Genomic DNA, 27,857 nt, shown 5'->3' with positions numbered 1-27,857 from the left:
TTTACCATGGTCACAGTCACATAGTATGTCATTTGTGACTTTGATTAGGGCCGTTTCAGTACCGTGTCAGAGGAGGGAACACCTGAATGGATCGTTTACAATCAGAAATTCTAATTAAGCACCTGGCGCTCTCATCTTCGGCAATAAAAACAAGTGCAAGACGGGCAGAATGGGCAAGGAGTGAAGACCATGACTTGAGCTCAGATGTTTGTTTACGAAAATTCACTAAACACGCTCACAATTAATAAATGGGAAACGGACTCGGGTTTAAAAACTTGTTTGGGCGCCTGGTTTAGACTCTGGAAGTTACTGGATATGAAAACATCAGCCAGACCCGACCAGACCAGCCCCGCCCCGCCTTCAGCCATCAAACTGCTTGTACTTCCGCGCTCCGAGAAGGCGGCAGCGTCTCAGGTGAAGCGGGCAGGACTGCGCGACTCTCGCTTGAGCGGTTGGCTGGTTCGGTGACACCGCCCGCACGGTCCGAGGGGGCGATTTCCTGGTCGGGCCTTTGAGGCTCGCGGGGCCCAGACGCCGCCTCGAGTCGGAGGTGCCGGTAACTTTATTCTAAATACTCGCCACTGGATCCCACCGCCTTTTCTGGAGCGGCCGCCCCCGCGCTGCTGGCTGCTGCTGCTGGTGGTGGTGGTGGTGGTGTTGCCGCCGCTGGCGCCGGTCGCTCCCCCCAAGGCCCCGCTGCCGGTGCCCGTGCCCGGAGCCGGCTGTCAGGTACCCAGGCGTCGGCGCAGTCCCATGACCTTGTCGAGGCCGCGTATCGGTCCGCCGCCGACACATCCTCGCAACCCCGGGCGTTCAGCCCCTCGTTAAAACCCTGCGGCCGCTGTGAATACATCGAAGGTGAAGGTAAAACGGCAAGTGACGGGCGGGCGACTGACGGGCAACCAACGGCTGAGTCACACCCCTCAATAACAGGAAGTGACCTCACGACCGGAAGCTGCCTCTCTCGCAACGAATGCTGGGGACTGTAGTCCAGACATTGGGGGGGGGGGGGATGGGAATGGTGTTTCCAACTTCCCTGTGAAGCTGTAAACTCACACTGATTCTGGGGACCTCCTCGTGGGTCTGCTCCTGCGCCAGGCCAAGGCGGCCATCCACAGGTTCGGGTCGGACGCTCTGCCTGCCTGCCTGCCTGCCTCTCTTCCGCAGTTCAGTCCACGCCAGGGTGGCCCTTGAGGCCTTCCATGACCGACGGGCACTGCAGGGACTGGAGTGCGTAGTCGGCACTGGAAATAACAGTGGCCCAGAAATTGCTCGGAGCAGGCGAACCAACAGTGCTTGCCGCTCCATAGATTGTTTTTTTATTCGTTCACGGGATGTGGGCGTCGCTGGCGAGGCCGGCATTTATTGCCCATCCCTAATTGCCCTCGAGAAGGTGGTGGTGAGCCGCCTTCTTGAACCGCTGCAGTCTGTGTGGTGACGGTTCTCCCACAGTGCTGTTAGGAAGGGAGTTCCAGGATTTTGACCCAGCGACAATGAAGGAACGGCGATATATTTCCAAGTCGGGATGGTGTGTGACTTGGATGGGAACGTGCAGGTGGTGTTGTTCCCATGTGCCTGCTGCTCTTGTCCTTCTAGATGGTAGAGGTCGCGGGTTTGGGAGGTGCTGTCGAAGAAGCCTTGGCGAGTTGCTGCAGTGCATCCTGTGGATGGCACACAGTGCGCCGGTGGTGGAGGGAGTGAATGTTTAGGGTGGTGGATGGGGTGCCAATCAAGCGGGCTGCTTTATCTTGGATGGTGTGGAGCTTCTTGAGTGTTGTTGGAGCTGCACTCATCCAAGCAAGTGGAGAATATTCCATCACACTCCTGACTTGTGCCTTGTAGATAGTGGAAAGGCTTTGGGGAGTCAGGAGGTGAGTCACTCGCCGCAGAATACCCAGCCTCTGACCTGCTCTCGTAGCCACAGTATTTATATGGCTGGTCCAGTTAAGTTTCTGGTTAATGGTGACCCCCAGGATGTTGATGGTGGGGGATTCGGCGATGGTAATGCCGTTGAATGTCAAGGGGAGGTGGTTAGACTCTCTCTTGTTGGAGATGGTCATTGCCTGGCACTTACCTGGCACGAATGTTATTTGCCACTTATGAGCCCAAGCCTGGATGTTGTCCAGGTCTTGCTGCATGCGGGCTCGGACTGGTTCATTATTTGAGGGGTTGCGAATGGAACTGAACACTGTGCAGTCATCAGCGAACATCCCCATTTCTGACCTTATGATGGAGGGAAGGTCATTGATGAAGCAGCTGAAGGTGGTTGGGCCTAGGACACTGCCCTGAGGAACTCCTGCAGCAATGTCCTGGGGCTGAGATGATTGGCCTCCAACAATCACTACCATCTTCCTTTGTGCTCGGTATGACTCCAGCCACTGGAGAGTTTTCCCCCTGATTCCCATTGACTTCAATTTTACAAGGGCTCCTTGGTGCCACACTCGGTCAAATGCTGCCTTGATGTCAAGGGCAGTCACTCTCACCTCACCTCTGGAATTCAGCTCTTTTGTCCATGTTTGGACCAAGGCTGTAATGAGGTTTGGAGCCGAGTGGTCCTGGCGGAACCCAAACTGAGCATCGGTGAGCAGGTTCTTGGTGAGTAAGTGCGGCTTGAAAGCACTGTCGACGACACCTTCCATCACTTTGCTGATGATTGAGAGTAGACTGATGGGGCGGTAATTGGCCGGATTAGATTTGTCCTGCTTTTTGTGGACAGGACATACCTGGGCAATTTTCCACATTGTCGGGTAGATGCCAGTGTTGTAGCTGTACTGGAACGGCTTGGCTAGAGGCGCAGCTAGTTCTGGAACACAAGTCTTCAGCACTACAGCTGGGATGTTGTCGGGACCCACTAACTTACTGGATGCACGTCCTCTAATAGGAAGTGGAGAAGAGCCCAGTGTTAGATCCAGTGAAGCTCGGACCCATCGGACCCACTCTCCCCTCGACAAATCAGATTGCAGCATTTATGACAAGCTGCGAACAGTTTCTGCAAACTGGAACGTTAAAGCCAGGAAGTGAAAAATACAACAGTAAAACCATTTGTAAAAACAGTTATAGACAGTGAAAAAAAGAGAATATTTCTTACAATCGAATTAAATAAAAGAGACACAAAGGAAAAGTTTTTAAAAAATTAAATTTAATAAACATTTTTTTTAATGACCAAAAACTATTAAAATAAGGAGTATGAGACTCCACACTTTTAAAAGTTAATTTTTACTTGTTTGACGGCCATTAAGACTTAATTTAGACGTCGTATTTTTAAGCGTACCTGTTTGGTGATATTAGATACTTTCCAGCTGGGCAGACCAGCAAATTGGCGCTGGTCCATTGTTTCCAATGATTCCAGCCGACAATATCACTTTAATTCGAAGCTGTCATATCGTCGGCGAACCAGGAGGAGCAAGTTCCAGATTTCCACATTTGACTGAGCATGTGTGAACTTTCTCTTCGATTTCACCAGTAACTACGGTGAGCGCTGTTGAGCTCACCATTCCTTTTTAAGCAATTTCTGGGCCATTATTATTTAATTTGATAAGTTTCCTTTGTCTTTGGATGTGATTTGGGTGTTTATTAGTTGTGCCCTCCAAAAAGTGGGCACTTTTATTACATTTCTTTTATTCGGGTTGATGATACTAGGGCAACCCAGAATCTCCTAACGGGCATTTTAAATTGTCACATATTTTGATGCTCTGCTGGTGTTTATTTTTAAATGTTTCCCACTCCTGAAGCAGTTTGCTGATAGAAATCTGCAATCAATGTCTACAGCATGGATAGCTGTGGTAGTGACAGAGAAAGTGACCACAGCTCTCAACTTTTACACTACAGGCTCATTCCAGGGAGACCCAAGGGACGTTTACCGTATATTCCTGTAGAAAGCAAGTCACCAATGCCTTCTTTGCCAGGTTGGTTCAGTTTATACACTTTGACAGTGCTCTCAGTTAGATAACTGAGAAGGCAATAATATTTTTTCAGAATTACCGGATTCCCTCTGTTATGGGAGGTATTTATTGCACCCACGTGGCATTACATGCCCCAAATGTAACCCTCTGTATTTACATCAACCGCAAATCGTTCCAGTTCCAAAACGTGCAGGTCACAATATGTTAGGAGCAATATGTTTTTTACAGTTTACCAGTCCAGTGTCCCAGTTCCCAGCAAGGGCAAAAACCAGCATGTCTGGTGGGTGACAAGAGATACTGCTATTTCCATGGCTCATGATGCCACTTCGTGGGACCACCAGTATTGCAGAGGAGCGCTATGGTGAGACACGTAGTAAGACTGGAATTATAATTGAGAAAGTAATTAAAATGCTTGAAGGAAGGTTCGGGTGCCTGAGTCGGTCCAAGGGTTCTTTGCAGTAAGTACAAGCACTGTCTCGCGAATTGTACTAATATGGTAAGTGCTTCAAAACTTTTCAATCAGGAAAGGACTGATGATAGATGTCCTGGACGATGCCAGGGAGGCTAATGATAACATTGCTGATATCAAAGACCAGGCCCATGAACAGGAAGCAGGTGCTGTGGCTAGTGTTGCTAGAGAGCAGACAGCCAAACTCATTCACAGATGCATAGACCTATAAATTTAGGAGTTCTCAGCCCATCAAAGAGTCTTGCCAACCTCTTCATGGGTGTCTAGGTAAAATTCTTGCTCCTCACAACTAGCCATCACATCATAATCATGAACCTCAAGTGCCGCATAATCGGCTTGTCATCAAGATTGAAGCCCATGGAATAAAAGGAGCAGCAGCAGCATGGATACAGACTTAGCTAAGTAACAGGAAACAGAGAGTAGTGGTGAACGGTTGTTTTTCGGACTGGAGGGAGGTGTACAGTGGTGTTCCCCAGGGGTTGGTACTGGGACCACTGCTTTTCTTGATATATATATTAATGTCTTGGACTTGGGTGTACAGGGCACAATTTCCAAATTTGCAGATGACACAAAACTTGGAAATGTAGTGAACAGTGAGGAAGATAGTGATAGACTTCAAGAGGATATAGACAAATTGGTGGCATGGACGGGCACATGGCAGATGAAATTTAACGAAGAAAAATGCGAGGTGATACATTCGGTAGGAAGAATGAGGAGAGGCAATATAAACTAAAGGGCACAATTCTAAAAGGGGTACAGGAACAGAGAGATCTAGGGGTATATGTGCACAAATCATTGAAGGTGGCAGGGCAGGTTGAGAAAGCGGTTAAAAAAGCATACGGGATCCTGGGCTTTATAAATAGAGGCATAGAGTACAAAAGCAAGGAAGTCATGATGAACCTTTATAAAACACTGGTTCAGCCACAACTGGAGTATTGTGTCCAGGTCTGAGCACTGAACTTTAGGAAAGATATGAAGACCATAGAGAGGATGCAGAAGAGATTTACTAGAATGATTCCAGGGATAAGGCACTTCAGTTACATGGATAGACTGGAGAAGCTGGGGTTGTCCTCCTTGAAACAGAGTAGATGTGCTGCAGTTGCCACATTTTCCAGGATCTATTACAGTGGTATGAAACACTCTTGGATGTTGGCACACAGCAGGGCAATAAACTCCATTGCTATCCCCATAATCTGCTTCACATTTTGGGAGAGGCCATGCAAAACCACCAAATGGGTTTGGTGCTCCGCTAGCATCCTTTTCATGGCAGGACCCCCGAGATGATCATCTGCATGCTTTGCTGCAGGACTAACATTTCTTAAGCCTCCACTCAGCTACATCATGTTCCACTTCCACCCCTACATATACTCTAGGTTCCTTCTGCTCACCACATATCAATTCATATTCTAAACTATCTGTAACCCTCTGAGTGAATGTCTCTGGGATGTGGAGTACAACAGAAAGGGTGAATGAAGGGGGTGAGTGAATGGCAGTGCCGCCAGAGGTAGAGGGGACTGGCATCATTACCCTTCTCTGGTGTTTCCTGGCTCCTGGACTCCAAACTGAAGAACTGTACTGTTACATTAGGCCTGCATGACCAGCATGCTATCTTAAACAGCAACTTTGTGCAGCAGTTATGAGGAAACCAGGTAGCTGGTGGATTGGAGAAAGATAGAAACGTATAAGAAAAGGTGTATGTGAACCCACTGAAGTCATATTGACTCCCACATCTCCATCCTCCACTGCCAGGCCAAAGTTAATTCCAATGATAGACAGAACCTCCTCTTCATGCAGACTGAATGTGTGGATCGCTATCCACCTGTCTTCTCCTAGAGGAGGAAAGCATTGTGCTAATTGGCTGTCAGATCCTGCAATCACAATCTTTCAGGATTCATGAAATAGATGGTAATAATAGTAGGTGGAAGAGAGCAAGGACCTAGGATAAAGAAGTAGTTGCTTTTATATAGCGCCTTTCATGACCGCAGGAAGTCTCAAAGTGCTTTACAGCCAATGAATTACTTTAGAATTGTAGTCGCTGTTGTAATGTAGGAAATGCAGCAGCCAATTTGTGCACTCAGCAAGCTCCCACAAACAGCAATGTGATAATGACCAGATAATCTATTTTAGTGATGATGGTTGAGGAATAAATGTTGGCCAGGGCACTGCGGAGACCTCCCCTGCTCTTCTTCGAAATAGTGCCATGGGATCTCTTACGTCCACCTGAGAGGGCAAACGAGGCCTCAGTTTAACGTCTCATCTGAAAGACAGCACCTCCGACAGTGCAGTACTCCCTCAGCATTGCACTGGAGTGTCAGCCACAACTATATGCTCAAGTCCCTGGAGTGGGACTTGAACCCACATCCTTCTGACTCAGAGGCAAGAATGCTACCCACTGAGCCACGGCTGACAGATGTGAAACTTCATGATGCTAGCATGCATTGCAAGATATTAGACAATTGACATGAGTGGTGCCAGGTTGCAGTGCTTCTGGGGCAAGGAACAAGGTATCATGTGATGCCCCAAAGAGTATTGCTTGAACATTGGGGCAGGGGATACCCATTTGCCTCTCTGTGTTTCAGTAAACTTTGTTGTTATTCACCTGAAAACTCACTTAACTTTGCTGACCTTGTGAAGTCATTAAACTTCATTCTTTGGGGATATATAGCTGCCACTCACAGTCACCTCCTTCCACATGTCCCATGCTTCTGAATTTGATGGCTTCTTCCCAGCCAGTCAAACAATAGCATTCCCCCGTTCTCTGATTTCTTATTGCAGAACTTCAACATCAACCTCAGAAAAAATTGATGCTTCCCACGATGTCCGACCCCAAACTCCACGACGTCCGACTTACCTGGCATCTGTTGCGTGGCTGCTTTCCCATCCGACAGGCAGCCAGCCTGTCAATGTGGCTGCCTGTCGGGCAGGACACCTTCTGAAAAAACTTAAAAGACGTCCTGACATCAAAATCGTCAGGACGTCCGGGAAACCCATACTTCCGTGTTTCCCATTAAGAAATGCTCCCCTGCTCACTCGCCACGGCTGGGAGTAAAAATCCAGGCCCTCAGGTAGGTCCTGAGAGAGGGGCAAAGCGATCGGTAGGGAGGAAGCAAACGGGAGGGCGGGGAGCGATTGTGGGAGGGTGAAGGCGATCAGGAGTGGGGGAGGAGGCAATTGGGAGCAGGCTGAGCTGGGGTCTGCAACGGTCTTTGGCACTGCAATGGACCCAAGAGGAGCACTCCTGCACCTCAGGCTCCATATTCAGGTAAGTATTTTTAAAAAACGTATCTTTTTGGTGGTGGTCTCTCGCGGTCCCTTTAAGGTCGTGTGTAGACCATGTTTTCCTCAATGCAGCCAACCTGGCACCATCGAAACTCTAGGCCCTGGTGTCTGCTGAGAGGTCTGGTGAGGGTGGAGAGGAGTCATCCCTGTGCAAACCAAATTTCAATGGTATTCGGAAATCCTAACCTCAGCCATTCTGCTCATGAAACACTTGAACATGCCTTTGTCACCTCCAGACTCCACTACTCCTTGTGAACCTCCCATCCTCCACTATCCATAAACTTTTCCAAAATTCTGTTGCTCCCACTCCTGATCGCCTTCACCCTCCCACAATCGCTCCCCGCCCTCCCGTTTGCTTCCTCCCTACCGATCGCTTTGCCCCTCTCTCAGGACCTACCTGAGGGCCTGGATTTTTACTCCCAGCCGTGGCGAGTGAGCAGGGGAGCATTTCTTATTCTACTCACCCATCATCCCAGTCCTCACTAACCTACATTGGCTCCCTGCTCCCCAATTTTAAATTTTAAATTCTTGTCCTGGTCTTTAAATTCCCCAGGGTGCTTGGCCCACCCAATCTCTACAACCTCCTTTAGCCCTTACTCCCACCCCCCCCCCAAAACATACACTCCGTTCTCTGACTCGACTTTTGTGCGCCCCCTCCCTTTGCACACCACTGGCCCGGGTCCTCTTTTCTGGAATTTCCTCCCTAAATCTCTCCTTTAAGAACCTCCTTAAAACACGACTTCAACCATGCTTTTTGTCACCTCTCCTTTCCTAGCTTGTTGTTCATTTTCACAAAGCCTATTTGTGAAGCACCTTGGGATTGTTCTTACATAAAAAACTTTGGCCTAGAGTTTCCTCTAGTTTGCGCTGGTTTTATCAGCGTAATCGGGCCGAACCAGTGCAAAAGATCGTGGAAACTCGATTTATGCTGAATATAATTCGAGTTTCCGCGATCTTTTGCGCTGGTTCAAAAGTCATTGCGCTGAAGCTGGCCCTGCCCACAAAATTGGTCATGCCCCCAATCGAAATAACGAGGATGGTGAGTTTCCGTTGATTGCGACCATTCGAGGAGGGTCTTCAAATTAAGTTCGTTTTCTTAGGCGAACAGGCACTGTTTAGGCACGTTTTAAACGTTTTTACATATTAAAAAATATTTAATTTACTAAAAAACTGACTAGTGTACAAAAATTGAAAGTAGTAAATGGTTCAGTATAGTTTTTTAAAGTCATTTTCAGTTATTTAAAATCAGGTTACTCACAGGTGGAAGACTAGACACTTGTTAAAAGTGCTTATTTTTTGTGACAAACCCATTTGAAGCTGTATTCAATAAACCGCACCTGGTTACCAAACTTAAATACATCAACAAAGATTTTTTACTGCAAAAAAAAATGTTACGGTCTATTAAGCTGCTGGATTGCGCTGGCTCATGGAAGATTTTACGTTTGTGATTATGCAAATGCATTTTAGCGGAAACTCAAACTGTAATCAACGCAATTTGCACCCAAAGCAGAAACTCTACCCCATTATGTAAACAGAAGTTGTTGTTGAATAACAGGTAGAAAAGAGCAAGTCAAAGTGACTGTACTTGTCAATTATTTAAGTATACCCACTAATAATTAGTAGAGTTATATTCAGAGCCAGCTTGAAAATTTTTATTGGCAGTGTCAGCTTGGCTCAGTTGGTATGTAGCATTCCCAGATGGTAGACAGTTCAGAGAAATAACGGGGTAATAACACTGGGTGAATTTAACTTTCCTAAGATAGACTTCACCCCACTATGTACAGTGCATATACTCAGAGCTTCCAGCTGCCATTCACCTGAGGAAGGAGGAAGCCTCCGAAAGCTTGTGAAATTTAAAATAAAATTGTTGGACTATAACTTGGTGTTGTAAAATTGTTTATAATTGTCAACCCCAGTCCATCACCGGCATCTCCACATCATTCCCTTCAATGCCAGTGATGGCATTTTACTTCCTTAGCCAGATATGAATGTCTGGGTCGAACTGGAAATCTCCCATATCCGTCACAGGTTCTGTTCCTCTGGGGTCTTCACTCCCTTTCTGTAAACTTGCTTGGAAGTATGCTTTGATGCTGTGTTTTTTCAGTCCGCCATGATCTTCTCCACTTTTTCAACTGGTTGTTATTTGCTTCCTCTGCTGGCTGCTGTTTGATGTCTACTTGCTGTCCCTAATGGCTTCAATCTGTCTTGCTTGTATTATTGCTTTATCAATAGTTAACTCAGTTTTAAGTGTAACCTGTCAGACAGTCTCATCTCATATTCCCACAATAAAATGATCACAAATCATTCTGTCGTGCAGAATACCACAGTGTTGAGCCAAATAGAATTAGGCTGTTATGATATTGTCCACTTACTTGGTTTCTTCTTGCTTTCTTTGATTGAATTTAGCCCTTTCAAAATTAGGTTTCTGCAGACTATAAAATGTTTTTCAAACTGATCTTTTGCTGTTTCATAATTGCCCCAGTCACTCTTGGACAGTTGAAAAGAGCACAAAATGTCCTGTGTTCCCTCACTCATCAAATATACCAGTGTGTTAATCTGATTCAGTTCTTACTTACCCGAGCCTGAAGCAATTCTAAATGTTCCAAATCACTTTATCCATCTTAGCCACTCTCATGGTTTACTAAAATTGTTTTCTCCAGTCGCTTTATATGGAAGGAAACCATTTCTCTGTGCTTTTAAAATGTCTTCTACTTAGTCCAAAGGCTTGTTTTCTCTAAACTTTTCTCTTGGCTGGTCCCTGCTAAACGTTCTCCGTTTTGGAGTTTTCAGATAATTTTCTTTTACTAAAATAAAATGGGGGTGATATTGGTCTTGGACGATAGAGCAAAATAGGCTATAGAGAATTGGCAGCCCCATCTGCAATCCGCATGATTTTATTTTCCATTGATTTTGTTGGAAATGTATTTTTGTGATAATATAGACAGAGGCTGCAGTCCTATGTCCATGTGTCAAGAATGAGTTCTAGACACAAAGTCAAATACTTACAGGTTTATTAAAGGTTAAATGAACATACTCACAGGCAACACATGGAGATGCTTTGCTGTAGATCACACGTTACAGTCGGTGAGCTCAACTTTCTAGATCTCAACTTTCTAGACCTCTTCTTTCTGCTTCATCTTCTAACCTGGCATTACAATCTTGCTCTTTTTATATCTTTCTAACGACATTATTTCACATGGCTGTGATGCACGATACACCAGTTCTCACTAGTTTTTATCAAGAAGTTCCAGGCTCTCTAAGTATCAATCGCCCAAGGCTCTCTATCTGACAGTTCATGGTCCTGAAGGCTACTAGTGTTTAGGTTCTAATAAAGCGTAGACTATTATATTTGGTTATGTTACAGATAATTTAGTCCTAGGCATACATGAATTTTTGAGAAAGGTCAGAATTAAATGACCTCAGGACCAGGCTGCTTGTGACCTCGAGATAGAGACTGCAAACTTCTGCAGGCTTTTAACTTTTAGAGCTTAATAAAAGATGGATTCTTTACTTACAAAATGGATTCCTTTATTAGCTCTCGATCCCTAACAACTTCAAAGGAAAAGAAAATCGGGTGGAGTGTAAAACGGGCGGCCAATTCGCTATTGCCTATTTTGCACTGCCTCCAAGACCAATTTCACCCCCAGCATCCCTGCCAATATGTCACGTTATGAGCTCTTCTAAAATGGGAATCAAACAAAGGAGATCTTCTAAACATAGCTTTATTTACATCATTTTTCAAGGACTTCCTAACTTCTAGCTAGGCCATAAAAGCTATTCAGTTACGCACTACTTCAAATTTGATTACAGGAACTTCATCGATCATTAAACTGTCTTAGCACTCCCTCTGCTGGCCTTTATTTATATTGCACATACACTATATAGTACATCACCCTACGAACAATGGGCCAGAATTTGCTGACAAAATAATGGAGAGGCTAATGGTGCTCGCTGTTATTTATGCGTAAATGGTACAGCAACTTCAGGCGAGGAACAGATGCGTGGTTAAACGTGGGTATCCAAAAGTTGCTGTCCGACTCTGCCGTTAGCTTTGAGCAAAAAAAGCATATCGCTGTCTGCCTCACCATTGAAATGCATTGAATGGCATGAAGTTGCTGAATTTACGCGATAGATATGAACTAAATTCGCCACAGAAAGTTAAGTCTTGTCATTTTAAGCACAAGTACTCTTTTAACAACGTGATAACTGTTAATTACGGCCAATCAACCTCTATGGCACTGAAAATTAACTATTACAAGTGTGGCTTCTCATTCCTTCAGGTATTAATTGTTGTTGGAAATTTTAAAGATGTAAAATTTGAAATTTTTTTATACTTTTCCTTTTTTTCTCTCTCTTAATCCAATCTTTCTATCCCTTTCTTTATTTCTCTCTCTGTACCTGATTTGACGTTGAATTCACCCACTCTAATTTACACTTCCTTCTCAGTCCTTGTGCTATTAATTTCACAATCCTTCAATCTGACTGGTTAAGGAGAAACACAGTTGCTTACCCTGTTCACTCGGGTCCCAGATGCCCTGTTTTCCTCACTGCGACGTTATCAGCTCGCACTTTCAGCAACTAGCCACGCAAAAAATTTAAAAACCTAAATGTGCAAGGGCAAGTCTAACTAATGGCAGATGCCATTAGATGTCCTGCTACAGCAAATTATGGCCCATTAACTACCTCAACCCTAAAAAAACCCATAGAATTGTTGAGGTTTACAGCAAAGAAGGAGGCCATTCAACCCATCATGTGTGTGATAGGTCTTTGCTATCGCAATCTGAAACTAATTCCACTACACTGTCATCTTCCCATAGCACTGTATTCTGCTTCAAATATTTATCCACTTTTCTCTTAAAAGATGTGACAGTGTCTGCTTCAACTGTTGCCTGTCCAAAGCATTCCTACTCTCTGGACAAAGAACTTTTCCTAACCTAGTCTTTCCCTATTCATTGAATCAAAACCCTTTCTAATTTTTAAAATCTCTATTAAATATTTTTTTGGCCTTCTCTTCAGTGAAAATAGTCTCTCCTCATAACCGTTGCTTCCCACCCCTGGCATTCTTCTAGTGAATTTACGCTGTACACTCTCTATGGTTTTAATGTCTTTTCTATAATGGGGCACACAAAACTGCACACAGTACTTTAACTGTGGCTTAACTATTGTTTTGTTTAAATTCATCATCATTTATTTACTGTTGTGTTCTATGCTCCTATTTATAAAACACAAAATATTATTGGCCATTTTTATGTCTTTGTTCATCCGCACCCTTCAGCATGTTTCCATTGAGTACATATCTCCATTTCTTGTATTTCCTCTCAAAATACATTACCTCACACTTACCTGCATTATGTTGTTCCAGGATTCCTGGGGCGTCCTCAAGGGGCGATCCTGAGATTGCACCTGATGTAGGTGCAGACAAAGCACTTCCAAATAAATGAGGCAGGCCCTGCAGCCGCACTTCTTGTGACCAAAGGACGTCTAGACACAGGGCTCCTAAAGATGCTAGTGTGTGACTTGGGCCTGGAACTGCCTCAAATTGGAGGATCTGAGGGTACCAGGCAGTAAGACGAAGAAAGCCAAAAAGGTTTGTAGCTTTGTTTTTTTGGATGGACCCTTCAGATCTTCGGGCTGCTGGAGGTCTTCTGAGCGTGGTTTTCCAATAGTAGCTAGAGTGCACAAGGCTGGCAGAAAGTCCTGGGAGGCCTATAGCTGCACTTTTATTTCTTCTCACATTATTTGGTGCAAGGACCTGCTAAGGTGCAGGCCTGTACCTGGACCATGAAATCTGGGTACTCTGAGGTCTGGACAGGTGAAGTAGACTTCCGCTGCACGTCACCTGTTCAGCACCTGGACAGGGGGGCTGCTGTACCACGAAAATCAGTCCTGCTACCTTTCACATCTTTTTGTGTTAAAAACTTGCAAACTCTTCCTACAGGTATCCAATAGGCAAACACAATGCACTATTCCCATTAGATCTACAGATGATGGCTGGTCCACACAGACTTAAGTGGTAGGATAGAATGCATCTGTACTTAAGTGGTAGGATAGAATGCATTATAGAGATAACTTTTGTTCTGGACAGTCCCAGAGGAGGTGCAAGACTGCCTGCAATTCCTTGGCAATGCTAACAGAAGTCACTTTAACCTACAATCATTTGAAATAAGTTATATGGAGTGTAGCAAAACAGATTTAGGCATTTCAATCAATTTAACTGAAATCTTGCATTTGTGTGGTCCTGGCAATATTCTCACAAATGGGGTTTCACAATAATTAGTTTGTTTCCACTATATGTCCCATTGCTTCATGAATGAATATATAATTTGCAATTATAAATTTGCATAATTATGGCATAAAAGTCTATCCCAACTAAGTTATGTTCCACAACCTCCAGAAATGTTTAATTTGTTTATAATGGAACTATCACATTTTACACACAGCTACCTGGAGCTGTGAATAGCAGTTAAATGGACTGTGTTCCAAAACTAAATATTTCATAGAATCATAGAAAGGTTACAGCACAAAAGGAGGCCATTCGGCCCATCGAGTCCGCACCGGATCTATGCAAGAGCAATCCAGCTAGTCCCACTTCCCCACTCTATCCCCGTAGCCCTGCAAATTTTTTACTTTCAAGTACTTATCCAGTTCCCTTTTGAAGGCCATGATTGAATCTGCCTCCACCACCCCCTCAGGCAGTGCATTCCAGATCCTAACCAATCTCTGTATAAAAAAGTATTGCCTCATGTCACCTTTGGTTCTTCTGCGAATCACTTTAAATCTATGCCCTCTGGCTCTTCACCCTTACGTCAGTGGGAACAGTTTCTCTCGATCTACTCTGTCTAAACCCTTCATGATTTTGAATACCTCTATCAAATGTGTTCGCCGATGCCACCAGCCTGTCTATATCCTCTTGAAGTCTATCACTATCTTCCTCACTACCCTTCCAAGTTTCGTGTCATCTGCAAATTTGGAAATTGTGCCCTGTACACCCAAGTCCAGGTCATTAATATATATCAAGAAAAGCAGTGGTCGTAGCACTGACCCCTGGGGAACACCACTGTATAGCTCCCTCCAGTCCGAAAATCAACCGTTCACCACTACTCTCTGTTTCCTGTCACTTTGCCAATTCTGTATCTGTGTTCCTACTGCCCCCTTAATTCCATGGGCCGCAATCTTGATGACAAGCCCATCATGCGGTACTTTATCAAATGCCTTTTGAAAGTCCATATACACCACATCAACTACATTGCCTTCATCTATCCTTTCTGTTACCTCATCAAAAAACTCTATCAGATTAGTTAAACACGATTTGCCTTTAACAAATCCATGCTGGCTTTCCCTAATCAATCCACATTCGTTTAAGTGACTGTTAATTCTGTCCCGGATTTTTGATTCTAAAAGTTTCCCCATCACTGAGGTTAAATTGACTGGCCTATAGTTGCTGGGTTTATCCTTGCACCCTTTTTTGAACAAGGTTGTAACATTTGCAATTTTCCAGTCCTCTGGCACCACCCCTGTATCTATGGATGTTTGGAAGATTATGGCCAGTACCTCCGCAATTTCCACCCTTACTTCCCTCGGCAACCTAGGATGCATCCCATCCAGACCGGGTGATTTATCTACTTTAAGTACAGCTAGCCTTTCAAGTACCTCCTCTTTATCAATTTTTAGCCCATTCAGTATCTCAATTATATTTTCCTTAACTGAGACTCTTGTAGCATCTTCTTCCTTGGTAAAGACAGATACTCATTTAGTACCTCAGCTGTGCCTTCTGCCTCCATGAGTTGATCTCCTTTTTGGTCCCTAATCGGCCCCACCCCTCCTCTTACTACCTGTTTATTATTTATATGCCTGAAGAAGACTTTTGGATTCCCTTTTATGATGGCCGCCAGTCTACTCTCATATTCTCTCTTTGCACCTCTTATTTCCTTTTTCACTTCCCCTCTGAACTTCCTATATTCTGCCTGGTTCTCATTTGTGTTACCAACCTGACATCTGTTATACACCCCTTTTTTCCGCTTCATCTTACTCTCTATCTCTTTTGTATTCCAGGGAGCTCTGGTTTTAGTTGCCCTATCTTTCCCCCTCATGGGAAGGTACCTAGACTGCACCGAACCATCTCCTCTTTAAAGGCCACCCATTGTTGAATTACAGTTTTGCCTGCCAATCTTTGATTCCAATTTACCTGGGCCAGATCTGTTCTCATCCCACTGAAATTGGCCCTCCTCCAATTGAGTATTTTTACTTTAGAGTGGTCCGTGTCCTTTTCCATAGCTATTCTAAATCTTATGATACTATGATCGCTGCTCCCTAAATGCTCCCCCACTGACACTTGCTCCACTTGGCCACCTCAGTCCCTAGAATCAAGTCCAGCACTGCCTCCTTCCTCTTTGAGCCAGAAACGTACTGGTCAAGAAATTTATCCTGAACACATTTCAAAAATTCCTCCCTCTCTTTGCCCATAATATTATTATTTTCCTGATCTACATTAGGATAGTTGAAGTCATGAATTACAATTACCATTGTGCCTGCCACACATATCTTGTCCTGCACTACATCCTGTTGGCCCATCAATCCCTGTCCTTGTTGACCTACATTGGCTTCCAGTCTCCCAGTACATTAAATTTGAAATCGCCTTTCAATCCTTCCACATCACGGCCTCAACCCACTTTATCTTTGCTATATCTTCCAGCCCTATATCGCATCCCAGAAATATTCCATTCCTCTGTTTCTGGCCTTTTGTGTATTCAGGGAGGGATGCCTTCACGCACTATTGGTGGCATATCCTCCAGTCCCTTGAGTCCTACTATCTGGAATTTCCTACCTAAATCTTCCTACCTCTCCATCTCTCTCTCTCCTCCTTTAAAAATTCATCTCTTTGACAAAGCTTTTGGTTTTCTCTCTTAATTTCTCCTTTCCTGGTTCAACACTATTATGCGCCTTGGAATTTTTTTTACGTTAAAAGGTGTTATATAAATGTAAGTTATGTTTCAGCTTTGAAATGAACAGTAGGTGGCAGCAAAGACATGGATTTCCCACATTTAAAGAAAGAACTTACACTTACATAACGTCTTATCTGAAACCTTCTAAAGTGCTTCACATACAATTATGTTTTTTTGTATAGGCATTGTTATTATGTGAGTAAATGTAACAGGCAACCCTTCACCTAGCAAGGCCCCGCAAAGAGCAAATGAGATCAATGACTAATTAGTAGGCACAATATTGTGATGTGAGCAAAATCCGAAGGCGCCCACGCATGATGTGAAGGGATGACCCTCGTTATTTTGGGCCAAGAGTCCAAGAGAAGGAGTGGGAAAGGATGAGTTTGGAAGCACGCTGCCCTGCCCACAAGTATCTTCCTTTTGTCTCATTGTTACCCTTAGTCAATCTCTCACCCAATAACAGAGGTATACATTGCACACAATGTTTTACCATGTTACCACTGTTACAAGGCATTCCTGAAACCACAGTAACATGTATCCATTTTCTCTTCTGATAGGATCTTCCTCAGGTGAAGCTGACAGCCAAGAAAAGTGCACTTCAAAGCTGTTCACATCAGACACTCCACCTGCTGCAAGCACCAGCACAGATCCAAGCATCCCAGGCCCTTTGGACACTGAATTTGAAGAGGAAGAACTGATTGCAAGTGAGAAGCAAGTGGAGTTTGCAGTCAAGGAACAACAAAATATCTTCACAACATCTTTTGAGATACCCTTCTAAGGGTTCTTGAAGAATATGTAGCAGTGCACTTCCAACCGCTCGGCAGCAGTTTTCACAACCGCAGTGGCAACTTCACGAGCGTCTTCAGGAGAGCCTCCAAGGATAGAGGGACCATGAGGGAACATCATTTCTCTCATGAACACTGTGACTGGGGCAATTGAGACCTTGGGCTCCAATTTACAAGAGTCTGTTGCTACTGGATGTGATAGGCTCAGGGATTGGCTTGAGAGAGCCGTGGTACAGTACATTACTGGTACAGTACATTCTGTTCACACTCAGATCGCTGTTCATCTTGCAGCAGTGACCGTCACCTGGGACATGGCAAGAGAAGGGACAGTTGAGTTAGCTTCCTCTCAGGGTGATCACACATCCATCCAACCAATTCTACCCCCTCAAAGGATAGAGACGTGCTAGTAAGCAGGCAGAATCTGGCAGACAGTACTTTAACAGACATGGCTGTTAAAGTACTGTCTCTCAACAACAGCAGTCCACCACCACACTTGCTCCTCCCTCTCAGGGAGCTCTTAGATGTAGAAATAGAGTGGGTAACAGGAGAGGCACAGCTTAAAGGCTCACCGAGGGGAAACATGGAATTCATGACTTCTGACCACTTTATTTCTCCATTGTGTGGACTGTTTATGTTAGAAAGGGTCATGTTAAGGTTACAGCTACTGTTAGGATGTTATAAGATGTCAGTTAAGCTACAGTACATAGAAATGTACAGCATCTTGTTTCTGGTTGCACTGTCTGGTGTTTCCCTTCACCTGTAATACTTGTGGAGTGTCTGCATCTGGGAATTACTGCAAGTTGATATCAATGAGTGACTGTTGTATTGGTCTTCCTGTCTGCAACTCTACTTCCTCCATTTCCTCTTCCACTTCATCCTCTGATGTTGCTACCCTGTGAGCCTTCTCTTTATCCTGCTCTATGCTTACACCTTGTTATATTGTGAAGTTATGCAAATACAGCAAATGGTGATTATTTTGCACACCTTCATTCACTATAGAGAAGTACCAAAAACCTGCCTTAGGGTTCAAAACAGTGGAATCTTTGCGTCAACATTCCAATGGTCTGTTCAACAGTAATTCTAATTGAGATATGTGTCTCAATATATTTTCCACTGCTGTTCTGGGATCATCAACCATGAATGTAGAGGACGGCCCTGGTCATTATGATGTTCCTGCGCTCAAATACCATAAAAACATCAATTAAATGGAAGCCCTTTCCGTTTATGTAAGCTGTGGGGTTGATTTGAGGAGCCCTGGTGCTCACATGGGGGCCATCTATTGCACTTTACCCTCAATCTACTGAAAGCTCTGTGTCCTGACCAGCTGATGTCTTCTTTCTACAAGAAAAGTGATGACAGTTTTGCCTCTTGCAAACAGTACATCTATCATATTCTTGATACATTTATGGACTGCATACTGGCCATTGTGGGAGCACCATTACCACAAGGATTGCAACAATTCAAGGAAAAGGACCATCATCACTTTCTCAGCAGAATTTACTAGTGATGCCCACTGCCCGAGAACAAATTTTTAAAAATGTCAGGTGTCTCATGCAGTTGCTTGGAAGGATCCAGTGGCACAAAAAACTTAGCAGGCAAGTTATCTCGAGTCTTCTCCTGCTATGCCACCCTAACTTCAATGAAAGTTTGAAAATTCGCCCCTTTAATGCTTTGATACATTTACAGCTATGTGATGGGCTGTCCCTCTTCTAGAAATTACCTGCAGGTCAGCCTGAAGCAAATAGCATAGCTCAGTGATAATCTCTCCTGTGAAGCGGAGATAGCAAAGACAAGTCTTCTCTGACATGGCTAGGTAAGAGTGTCATAGTTTATAATGTAGCTGTTGGAGTAGTAACTGGTGCATTCTTAATGCTTCAGGTATTGTTGCATCTGCATTTATTGTCCCCTCAATTTCTTTGCTGAAATTTCAATTGCAGCAGTACTTTTTTTTATTAGTTCATGGGATGTGGGCGTTGCTGGCGAGGCATTGCCCATCCCTAATTGCCCTTGAGAAGGTGGTGGTGAGCCACCTTCTTGAACCGCTGCAGTCCGTGTGGTGAAGGTTCTCCCACAGTGCTGTTAGGAAGGGAGTTCCAGGATTTTGACCCAGCAACGATGAAGGAACAGCGATATATTTCCAAGTTGGGATGGTGTGTGACTTGGAGGGGAACGTGTAGGTGGTGTTGTTCCCATGTACCTGCTGCTCTTGTCCTTCTAGGTGGTAGAAGTCGTGGGTTTGGGAGGTGCTGACAAAGAAGCCTTGGCGAGTTGCTGCAGTGCATCCTGTGGATGGTACACACTGCAGCCACTGTGCGCCGGTGGTGGAGGGAGTGAATGTTTAGGGTGGTGGATGGGGTGCCAATCAAGCGGGCTGCTTCGTCCTGGATGGTGTCGAGCTTCTTGAATGTTGTTGGAGCTGCACTCATCCAGGCAATTGGAGAGTATTCCATCACACTCCTGACTTGTGCCTTGTAGATGGTGGAAAGGCTTTGGGGAGTCAGGAGATGAGTCACTCACCACAGAATACCCACCTTCTGACCTGGTCTTGTAGCCACGGTATTTATATGGCTGGTCCAGTTAAGTTTCTGGTCAATGGTGACCCCCAGGATGTTGATGGTGGGGGATTTGGCAATGGTAATGCCATTGAATGTCATGGGGAGGTGGTTAGACTCTCTCTTGTTGGAGATGGTCATTGCCTGGCACTTGTCTGGCGTGAATGTTACTTGCCACTTATGAGCCCAAGCCTGGGCTCGGACTGCTTCATTATTTGAGGGGTTGCGAATGGAACTGAACACTGCAATTCTGACCTTATGATGAAGCAGCTGAAGATGGTTGGGCCTAGGACACTGCCCTGAGGAACTCCTGCAGCAATACCCTGGGGCTGAGATGATTGTACTCAACAATACAGTACAAAAGTGAGGTAAACATACAAGAGGGAATTTTTACTCCCAGACAGAAAGCTGGCTGAACGTGTGGGCCAACCACCCAGAAGGTGCTGTGAGAGGCCCAATCCATTTTAATGGCCAGTAACTCATTTAAATGCAGCAGGTGAACTGCCTGCACAAAATGGGCTTCCAGAGGCAGCTTGCCAGATTCTGGCTGCTGAATATCAGACTGCTGGGCAGGTAAATTATTGGGGAGGGGTGTGTTTGGGAGGGTTTCCAAGGCAGCTCTGACTGCTGTTTTCTGTGGAGGATTCCTCTTATAGCTAAAAATGGCAACACTTTCCTGCCATCACTTCCCAAGCCTCTCTCAGAAAAGAAAATTGCCCTCCCTCCCTGCCCCCTGCTGAGTATTGTGTCAGCACAAAGGAAGAAATTTACATACAACAAAAAGGTGCCATTTCAAGGAGTTGCACCTGACATTTCTACTTCTGCCCAGGAAATTCCACTCCTCCTCCTAGCCTCCACATAACGCAAATTGTGCTTGGAGCATATCAGCTGCATGTAAATGAGGGACCTCAAAAAACCAGAGGAGATCTTTTCTCTGCATTACAGAAGAAGAAAAACACCAGAAATGCAGAATATGATGGGGCAACTGCGCTTGCACCTCCACTATATCCCCAGCAGAGTTTCAATCACACTGGCCTGGAATTTCCTGGAAAGTTTAGGCATAAATATGGCTGTGCCGTTTTTTGCTGAGGAATTTTGCATGTAACTGATTTATGCCTGTTTTATGCCAAAGCATCGCTACATACAAATTTCCTTTATTATTTGCTGAATTACATCCACTGAAATCCCATTTAACTTATTAACATAGCTCCATTCCCATGCAAAAGACCAGAGAACGTGAGTTTCTTGCATTTACTACACTTCTGAATGGTTGTAATTTTACATCCAAACTTTTAGGTGAAGCAAGACCCGAACTCACTATTACTGGTATTTTATAGTGCTTAAAAAAAAAATTTCTGCTACGGACAGAATGGATCCTAATATGCAATCAGTGTTCATACTGACAACTGGGAGTGATATGAAAGTGATATAGCACTAACATTTTAACATAGGTTCCAACAGCCACAGTGGCATTTTTCATATTTTTAAGGTTTGAGTCGCTTTTCACTCTTGTGCTATGTGAGGTATTTTTTTTCTAGCACAGACATAATGCAGCTTTCCAACATTAAATCATGATGGAAATACATTTCAATAATTTTGCAACTCAGAACAATGCAACAAATAGCTGAAGAGAACAGACTTTTCACATTTTTGGTGTACAGAACCCATTCTGTGCCATCACTATCGCCATTGTAAGATACATACATGAAAACCCAGTTCAGTGTCCACTGGGAATTCTCAGAGACCTGTAATCATTATGTTCTAATCATACGAAATGCAATACCTGTACTATAAAGAAACAGCCTGGTGCTTGAGGTTTATAACTATCACATTTAACGGTAGAATTTTGTGTGTGCTATTTTTAACAAATTGCTTAATTTACTATTTTAATTAAGTAATTAACTCATTTTATTTATGATGGATTAATGACTTTGTTAAGATAGCACACAGAGGAATTTCTACCCTAAGGGATTGACTTTATCTGTTCCCAATTGGCGAGAAATGGGCAGCAACGGGTCGGCAGCCTGTTTTACACCCCGTCCAATTTTTCTTTCCATTGAAGTCAACTATTCCCCAGTGGGAACAGTTAAAATCAACCCTAGTTTCAGACTGCTGAGCTCACTTTTGCTCATTATAAGTCATGCTGAAGGTGATTCCTTCAAGGGTTTTTGTGAGAGCTATTCAAGGCTCAAAGCAAAATTGAAAGGGAAAAATGTGCTTTTACCTTGAAATGTGATTGAATTAACCAACATCAATCTTTTACAATTTTTCAAACGATGTATTGGTGTTGTAGATTCTATTAATTATAGGGCTGATTTTCCTGGCCCTTTCCGCCCTGGTGCTGGACAGGAGCAGCGTCCCGGAATTGTGCTGCACCAAACCAGGCCCAAGAGCACTGAGATTCTTATCCTGGGCCACTAACATGCACTGCTGGTCACCAGCATTAGAACCTCCAGCTGATGTTGTCTTGACACCCAAAGATCATCTGGGAATGGGGGAAGGAGAAAGATACATACCTCCTTGTCAGAATTTTTCTTTGGGCCTTCCTGGGACCCCACAGACTCTGTGGTCCAAGTGGGTCCCAGTGTTAACTCCATGCCTGGTTTCTTTGGGTCCCCCTGGAAATGGGTGCCCAACTGACGGGAAAAGAGGAAATATAGGTGAGAAGCTGGGAATGCTTTCCCACACCTCAATTCCATACTGCATTGGCTACTGTGCTGCCCAACAGGGAAGCCCCAGAAATCCTAGGGCAACATAAAAGGGCGAAGGCCCAGCGAGAAAGTTCTCGATCCCGTTCTCTTCTCCTTAGTGACTGGGAAATGGTCATTCCCCAGGGCAAACACCATATTTATGTTTTTTTTTAATACTTTTGGTTAGCAGGTAATGAAGGTCATTGATGATTTCACAATGCAACCCTCCATTTCCCCTGATTTTAATAGAGCTGCATTGTAGTTGCACTGCCTCCTCTTCAGCACAGAATATACTTTTAAAGTAGTACAGGAATTTAATAACATGAAAATGTTTACCATAATTGTTGTGGTAGGGTAACTCTTACAAATTTTAATGCTGTTGTAAAGTGCCTGAAGAAGTGGCCTTTGTCAGCATCAAAACTTTGCATTATTTACATCTTTCAAGCTGACCCCAACAAAATATATATATAATTTCTGCAAAATAAAACACAAGAATTATTTATTATGCATTACATCTGACATCAATCATCACTTTATAATCACTCAGCAACTTATGGTAAACTGCTGCACCTCGACTGCTGCTGAGAGGGACCTAGAGGAAAGAGGAAAGGGACGAGTTAGTGTGGCACTGTGAAGTTGGGCACTAGCAGGTGGCAGTCTTCAGAATACAGCTTGAAGTTGTGAAGCTTGCTGAATATTTGCTGAGGTGAATGAAGGGTTACAAGTAATATGCGAACACCCTACTGAGAAAAGCCACCATCCTCACCTTTCCCTAAGCTCTTGACTCTACCCGGGCCACGAATCTCCACTCAGGTGAAGGTTATGATGTTGGTTACGATGTCTTGCTCCTCTCCTTTGCGTTATGTGCTGTTTTGTCCTGCAGAAATCAGTGGCGAGGGTGGTTATTGAAAAGGTAAGTGGAGATGTGTACGTTACACAAGCATTTTTTCCCTACAAAGCCCATTTTGAATGGTTGCAAGGAAAGCTCCTTGTGTGATAGAGCTTTTAAATGCACACACATTTCATATGTATTAGTAGCAATGTTGTCAGTGCCTTTTCAGTATTATGTTGTTTTATTAGAATTTTAAAAAATATTTGTTTTTGGTACGTGGGCGGTGCTGGCAAGGCCGCATTTATTGCCCACTCTGTGCGAACCCCAGAGTCCTATCCTGCTGCTTCCGGATGTCAACGAGGAAATTGATGAATGTGTTTGATCTAGCAGTTCACTGCAGATCTTCTTGTAGGATGCTACACAACTTTGTCACTACCTCCCTAGATAATTGAAACCTTCTTAGGCAGTGCTCCTCAGAAAATTGCAGCTATGTTGTTCTAGGTCTGCAAACTCTTTATTACCTGCTAACTCCTATGAACACACTTTCTTCCATTTGCTCTCCCTCCAGCTGCAACTCTATTTGCTTCTTCCTCCTCCCAGAGTGAAATTCCTAGAAGGGACTGCAAAAACATAAGCCCCATAACAGTTCAGAACCTACAGCAACTACAAACACTTTCAAATCTTTTAAGATCAATAAAACCCACAAGCTACTGCAAAAAAAATCTCCTATACAGCTGTACCTGAGGATCCCTTGGGACTTGGACCACCCATGCTTAGTAGGTGGGAGCAGGAAGTAGCTATAGTCAGAGGGTGAGGTTGGAATATGGTGTCGGCATTATAATGACATCGCTTGACCTGATTTGAATTTATTCATGAGGCTCCCGTCCGGAAAAAAAGATCCTCTTTCAGACGGGATCTCTGGCCACCAGGGGTATTGTCCTTTGGAAAATCTGACTAGCTGTAAAAGCAGTGCTGAATAGGTGGGCCAAACAGTTGTTTTATTTTCTGCCCGCTACCGCCCCATTTTTGACCGCAAACGGGGTGGTAAAGAGATAAAAAAAAAAATCCCCCCACTATATGACCATGAGAGGAGACGTCATTGCAAAACATGTGGAACAGGTAGGAATGGAAGGAAGCATGACAAGGTGGTGCCACAGAGATGAGGTGGTATTTTGAGTCATCAATTGGTGGAAACAAGTGTATCAAAAAAATCTAGTTGCATTTCACCACAAATGAGGGTATTTTTCGGGCAAAAAACGTCACAAACGTTTTAAACACACTAAGATACTTTATTAAAAAAATTAAAGCCTATTTTGCAGAGACCTGCTTCCTGTTACTGAATCCAGGCCGCTGTGCACTGCTGGGGTGGCGCGCGCTTCACTGGGTCGCCATAGAAACCGCCGGGACAACAAACGGTGCGGCCGGGCACTGAACCTCAAACACTGGGGGCTGCTGCATCTTTCAGGCCTTTGAAGCGACCCTGGTTTCTGCCCCACTTTGCAGGTAGAGGTTCAGTTTGGAGACTGAAGGCCAGGGGGAGGGTTGGGACTTTCCTGTGAAGTTTTGAGGTCTGCTGCAGACATACACTGGTAGGTAGGCGTCTAATTTTCTATTGTATTGCAGTCCCCTTCTCTTACAATCCTTAGTCATATATTTATGCTGTAAAATGTGCTATTTTCACGTGTGGCATATTTCATTGGATCATTGGGATTGTGCTGAAGATCCTTGCGAGCAGCATTTAACGATTCCTCTTTTGCAAAAGTTTGATTCCTTTCCTTCCTCGTTGCCACAGTCCCGTTTAAAGAAAGTGTATCAGTGAGTGAGTGTGTGACCGTAAGACCAGTTGGTGACTTCCCTCATGCTCAGGCAGCTGGGCGGGTAAAAGTCAAGCATAGGCACTTTAGGCAAGGTTGGTGATTAACATTAAAGTGAGCTGGAGAGAAATAGTGACAGACTGAAAGAGCTAACACTGCACGTACTAATCGGTACGTATTTAGTCCAACAAGAAAGGAGGCAGTGCTAGATCTAATTCTAGGAAATGAAACAGGACAAGTAGGTAATGGAAGGACAAGGTGCATCTAGGAAACAGTGACTGGAACATAATTAGGTTCAATATCCAGACTACTGGTCAGCCACAGTGGCAGCTGGTCAGTGGGCGAGAGGGAACTTTCAAAAGAATCAATAAATATCAGGGTGCACAGAATCTGAATAACTTGATATTGGCAGATGTACATTAAAAGAATCACAGACTGCAGTGGGATCTGTGAATATTGTTTATTTAAGAAGAATAAGGTGCCATGGGACATTTCCACTCTAGGAAGACATTGCAATTCTACCCCTAAATCAAACAGAATTTAGGCACGATTAGGTAAAATTAAATTGGGGAGGTAGAAATTCAAGCGATTGCTCTTCCAGAGGTTTAAATAAAGTAGCATAGGCAAAAGCTAACTTACAGATAAATCAAGGTCTAAGTAGAGGAAGTCTAAATCAAAAAGGGAGCACCTGAGTTCAAAGGGAGTGAAAGAATATCGCAAAGGGAGCACAAAGGTGAAGTTAAGCTTCACTGAGGGAAATGGGAGAAACATAAGAAGCAAAGGGCATTCATGAAAATTTAAAATAAAAGGGGACAAATGAGAGAAATAAGACTTAAAGAGGAACTGAAGAGACAAATATAAGTAAGATGGAGGTTATGGTGTTTTGCTGTGTGATATTTACGAAGGAAAAGGCCAGGTTTAACAGAAGGGTAAAGAGATGCAATAATTATCTACTGATCAATAAGCGAAAAGAAAGTTATGGCTTTAGAGAGGAAGATACAGAAAATTACAAGGACAGACAAAAGCGAGGGGATTTTTGAAGGTGAATGGATAGTATTAGACTCAGAAAGTAAGTAATCACAGGTCTGTGAAATGGCCAGGCTAACACCAGACCTTGCGAGGGAACCATCGGATTGAAGTGGGGACCAGCATGGGTTGCAATGAAAAAGTGACAAGTGAATCCAGGGAAATGGGGATAGTGAATGGATTAAGGTTGAAAGTTAAGGAAGCCTGCAAAACTACCTAAGAGATTACATTAAAGAACAGAGAGATTACATTAATGAACAGAGGGAAGATTTTGTCTATGAATGCAGAAGGAAACAAGAGCCCCGATTTTAACTCGGTGGGAATCGGGCGGATGCGGGTTGAGGTGGGCAGCAATCTGTCCTGTCCCTCGGCAGTGTAAGGCCCGGGCCTCATCTGCATGCCCCATCAGTTGCTCACCGAAACTGGTGGGAAGCAGCAGCTGGCTGGCAGGTGGAGTTGGCTGAAAGGAGGCCGCTGGCTGGAACCGAAGGAATGGTCCACTGGACTCAGTAAGTCACGAAATGACTTGCATTAAGAAACTCAAGGTGGTCAAATTTTCAGATGATACAAAACTAGGAAGGATAGTGGATTTGGAGGAGTAGCTCAGAATGAGTTGGATAGAAAAAGCACATGGGCACAAAATTGGCAGATAAAATGTAAAGCACTGCACGTAGGAAGAAAAAATAAGCAGCACATGAACTCCATGAATGGTGTTGAAATATCTAAGGATGAAACCAAAAGAAACTTGGGAATCTTAGACTTGACGTGCAACATGTCCAACTAAAGCAGAACAGCAATCAACAAAGCAAATAGATTGTTAAACTACATAGCCAAAACAGTTCCAAAAGAAAATTGGGCCGATTCGATGTTGCCCATTTTGTACTACTGCCCAAGATGAATTTATAGCTCATTATGTCCAGTTTTGGATATTCTACTTTAAGAAGGCTGTCAAAGCCATGGAAACGGCATTGAGGAGATTCAATAAGATGATGCAATGGAGGAGAAGCTTTAGGCATGAGGAGAGACTAAAAAAACAGAGAATGTTAAGAGGCGATCTAATAGAGTTGGTTAGTGAGTTGGTAACTAGAGGGCATAAATTTAAGATCATCATCAAAAGAACAAAGGTTAAGAGAAAATTATTTATGCAGAGGGCTGCTGGGATATGGAATGCCTTACTCGAACCAGTGATGGAAGTTGTATCCATTGTAGCATTTGAAAAGGAAGTCGATAAATATTTGAATAAGAAAAATTTAAAAGGGCATGTGGAAAGGGCAGAAACGGGACGAAGTGGATAGCTTTTTCAGAGTTGGTGCACGTGTGATGGGCCAAATGGCCCCTTCTGTGATGTAAAATTCTATGATTCTGTGACATAATTATCCTGTAAGGCACGATGGACCGAATGGCTTCCTCCTGTGCTGTATGATTCTGTGATAACCTCCTGTGATTCATCTGGTGGTGGTCTGCTTTGTCATTAAGAGTCTCGCATCATTCAATCTAAACAGCAATATGGTACTGATTATATGAAAAATTAACATTTTTGCTTTTTGATTGCTTTGTAGATTATAT

The 27,857-nt window shown here is 44.0% G+C and overlaps 2 protein-coding genes and 1 long non-coding RNA gene across 3 annotated transcripts in view; 2 read left to right on the top strand and 1 right to left on the bottom strand.

The window, feature by feature from the left end:
• slc25a46 (solute carrier family 25 member 46) overlaps positions 1–936 on the bottom strand; it is a 64,508-nt gene extending 63,572 nt beyond the window's left edge. The window contains exon 1 of the mRNA XM_067982946.1: positions 580–936. Within this exon, the coding sequence (XP_067839047.1) occupies positions 580–853 (274 nt within the window). The 5' untranslated portion in view covers positions 854–936. The remainder of the gene's footprint in view (positions 1–579) is intronic.
• LOC137320932 (uncharacterized) lies at positions 386–24,754 on the top strand. The gene is made up of 4 exons (XR_010962677.1): positions 386–550; positions 3,829–3,905; positions 13,013–13,237; positions 17,150–24,754. It is a non-coding gene; the product is annotated as an uncharacterized lncRNA (long non-coding RNA).
• Positions 24,755–24,886: 132 nt separating this feature from the next.
• The window catches only part of tmem232 (transmembrane protein 232), a 118,916-nt gene continuing 115,945 nt past the window's right edge, over positions 24,887–27,857 (top strand). Inside the window, exon 1 of the mRNA XM_067982944.1 lies at positions 24,887–25,040. The gene's annotated coding sequence lies outside the window, so the exon portion shown is untranslated. The remainder of the gene's footprint in view (positions 25,041–27,857) is intronic.

This window comes from Heptranchias perlo, chromosome 4 (genome assembly GCF_035084215.1).
Source record: "Heptranchias perlo isolate sHepPer1 chromosome 4, sHepPer1.hap1, whole genome shotgun sequence".
In the NCBI taxonomy this organism is placed as follows: domain Eukaryota; kingdom Metazoa; phylum Chordata; class Chondrichthyes; order Hexanchiformes; family Hexanchidae; genus Heptranchias; species Heptranchias perlo.
The sequence above is the reverse complement of the archived record's forward strand: the minus strand, read 5'-3'. Positions and strand labels throughout refer to the sequence as shown.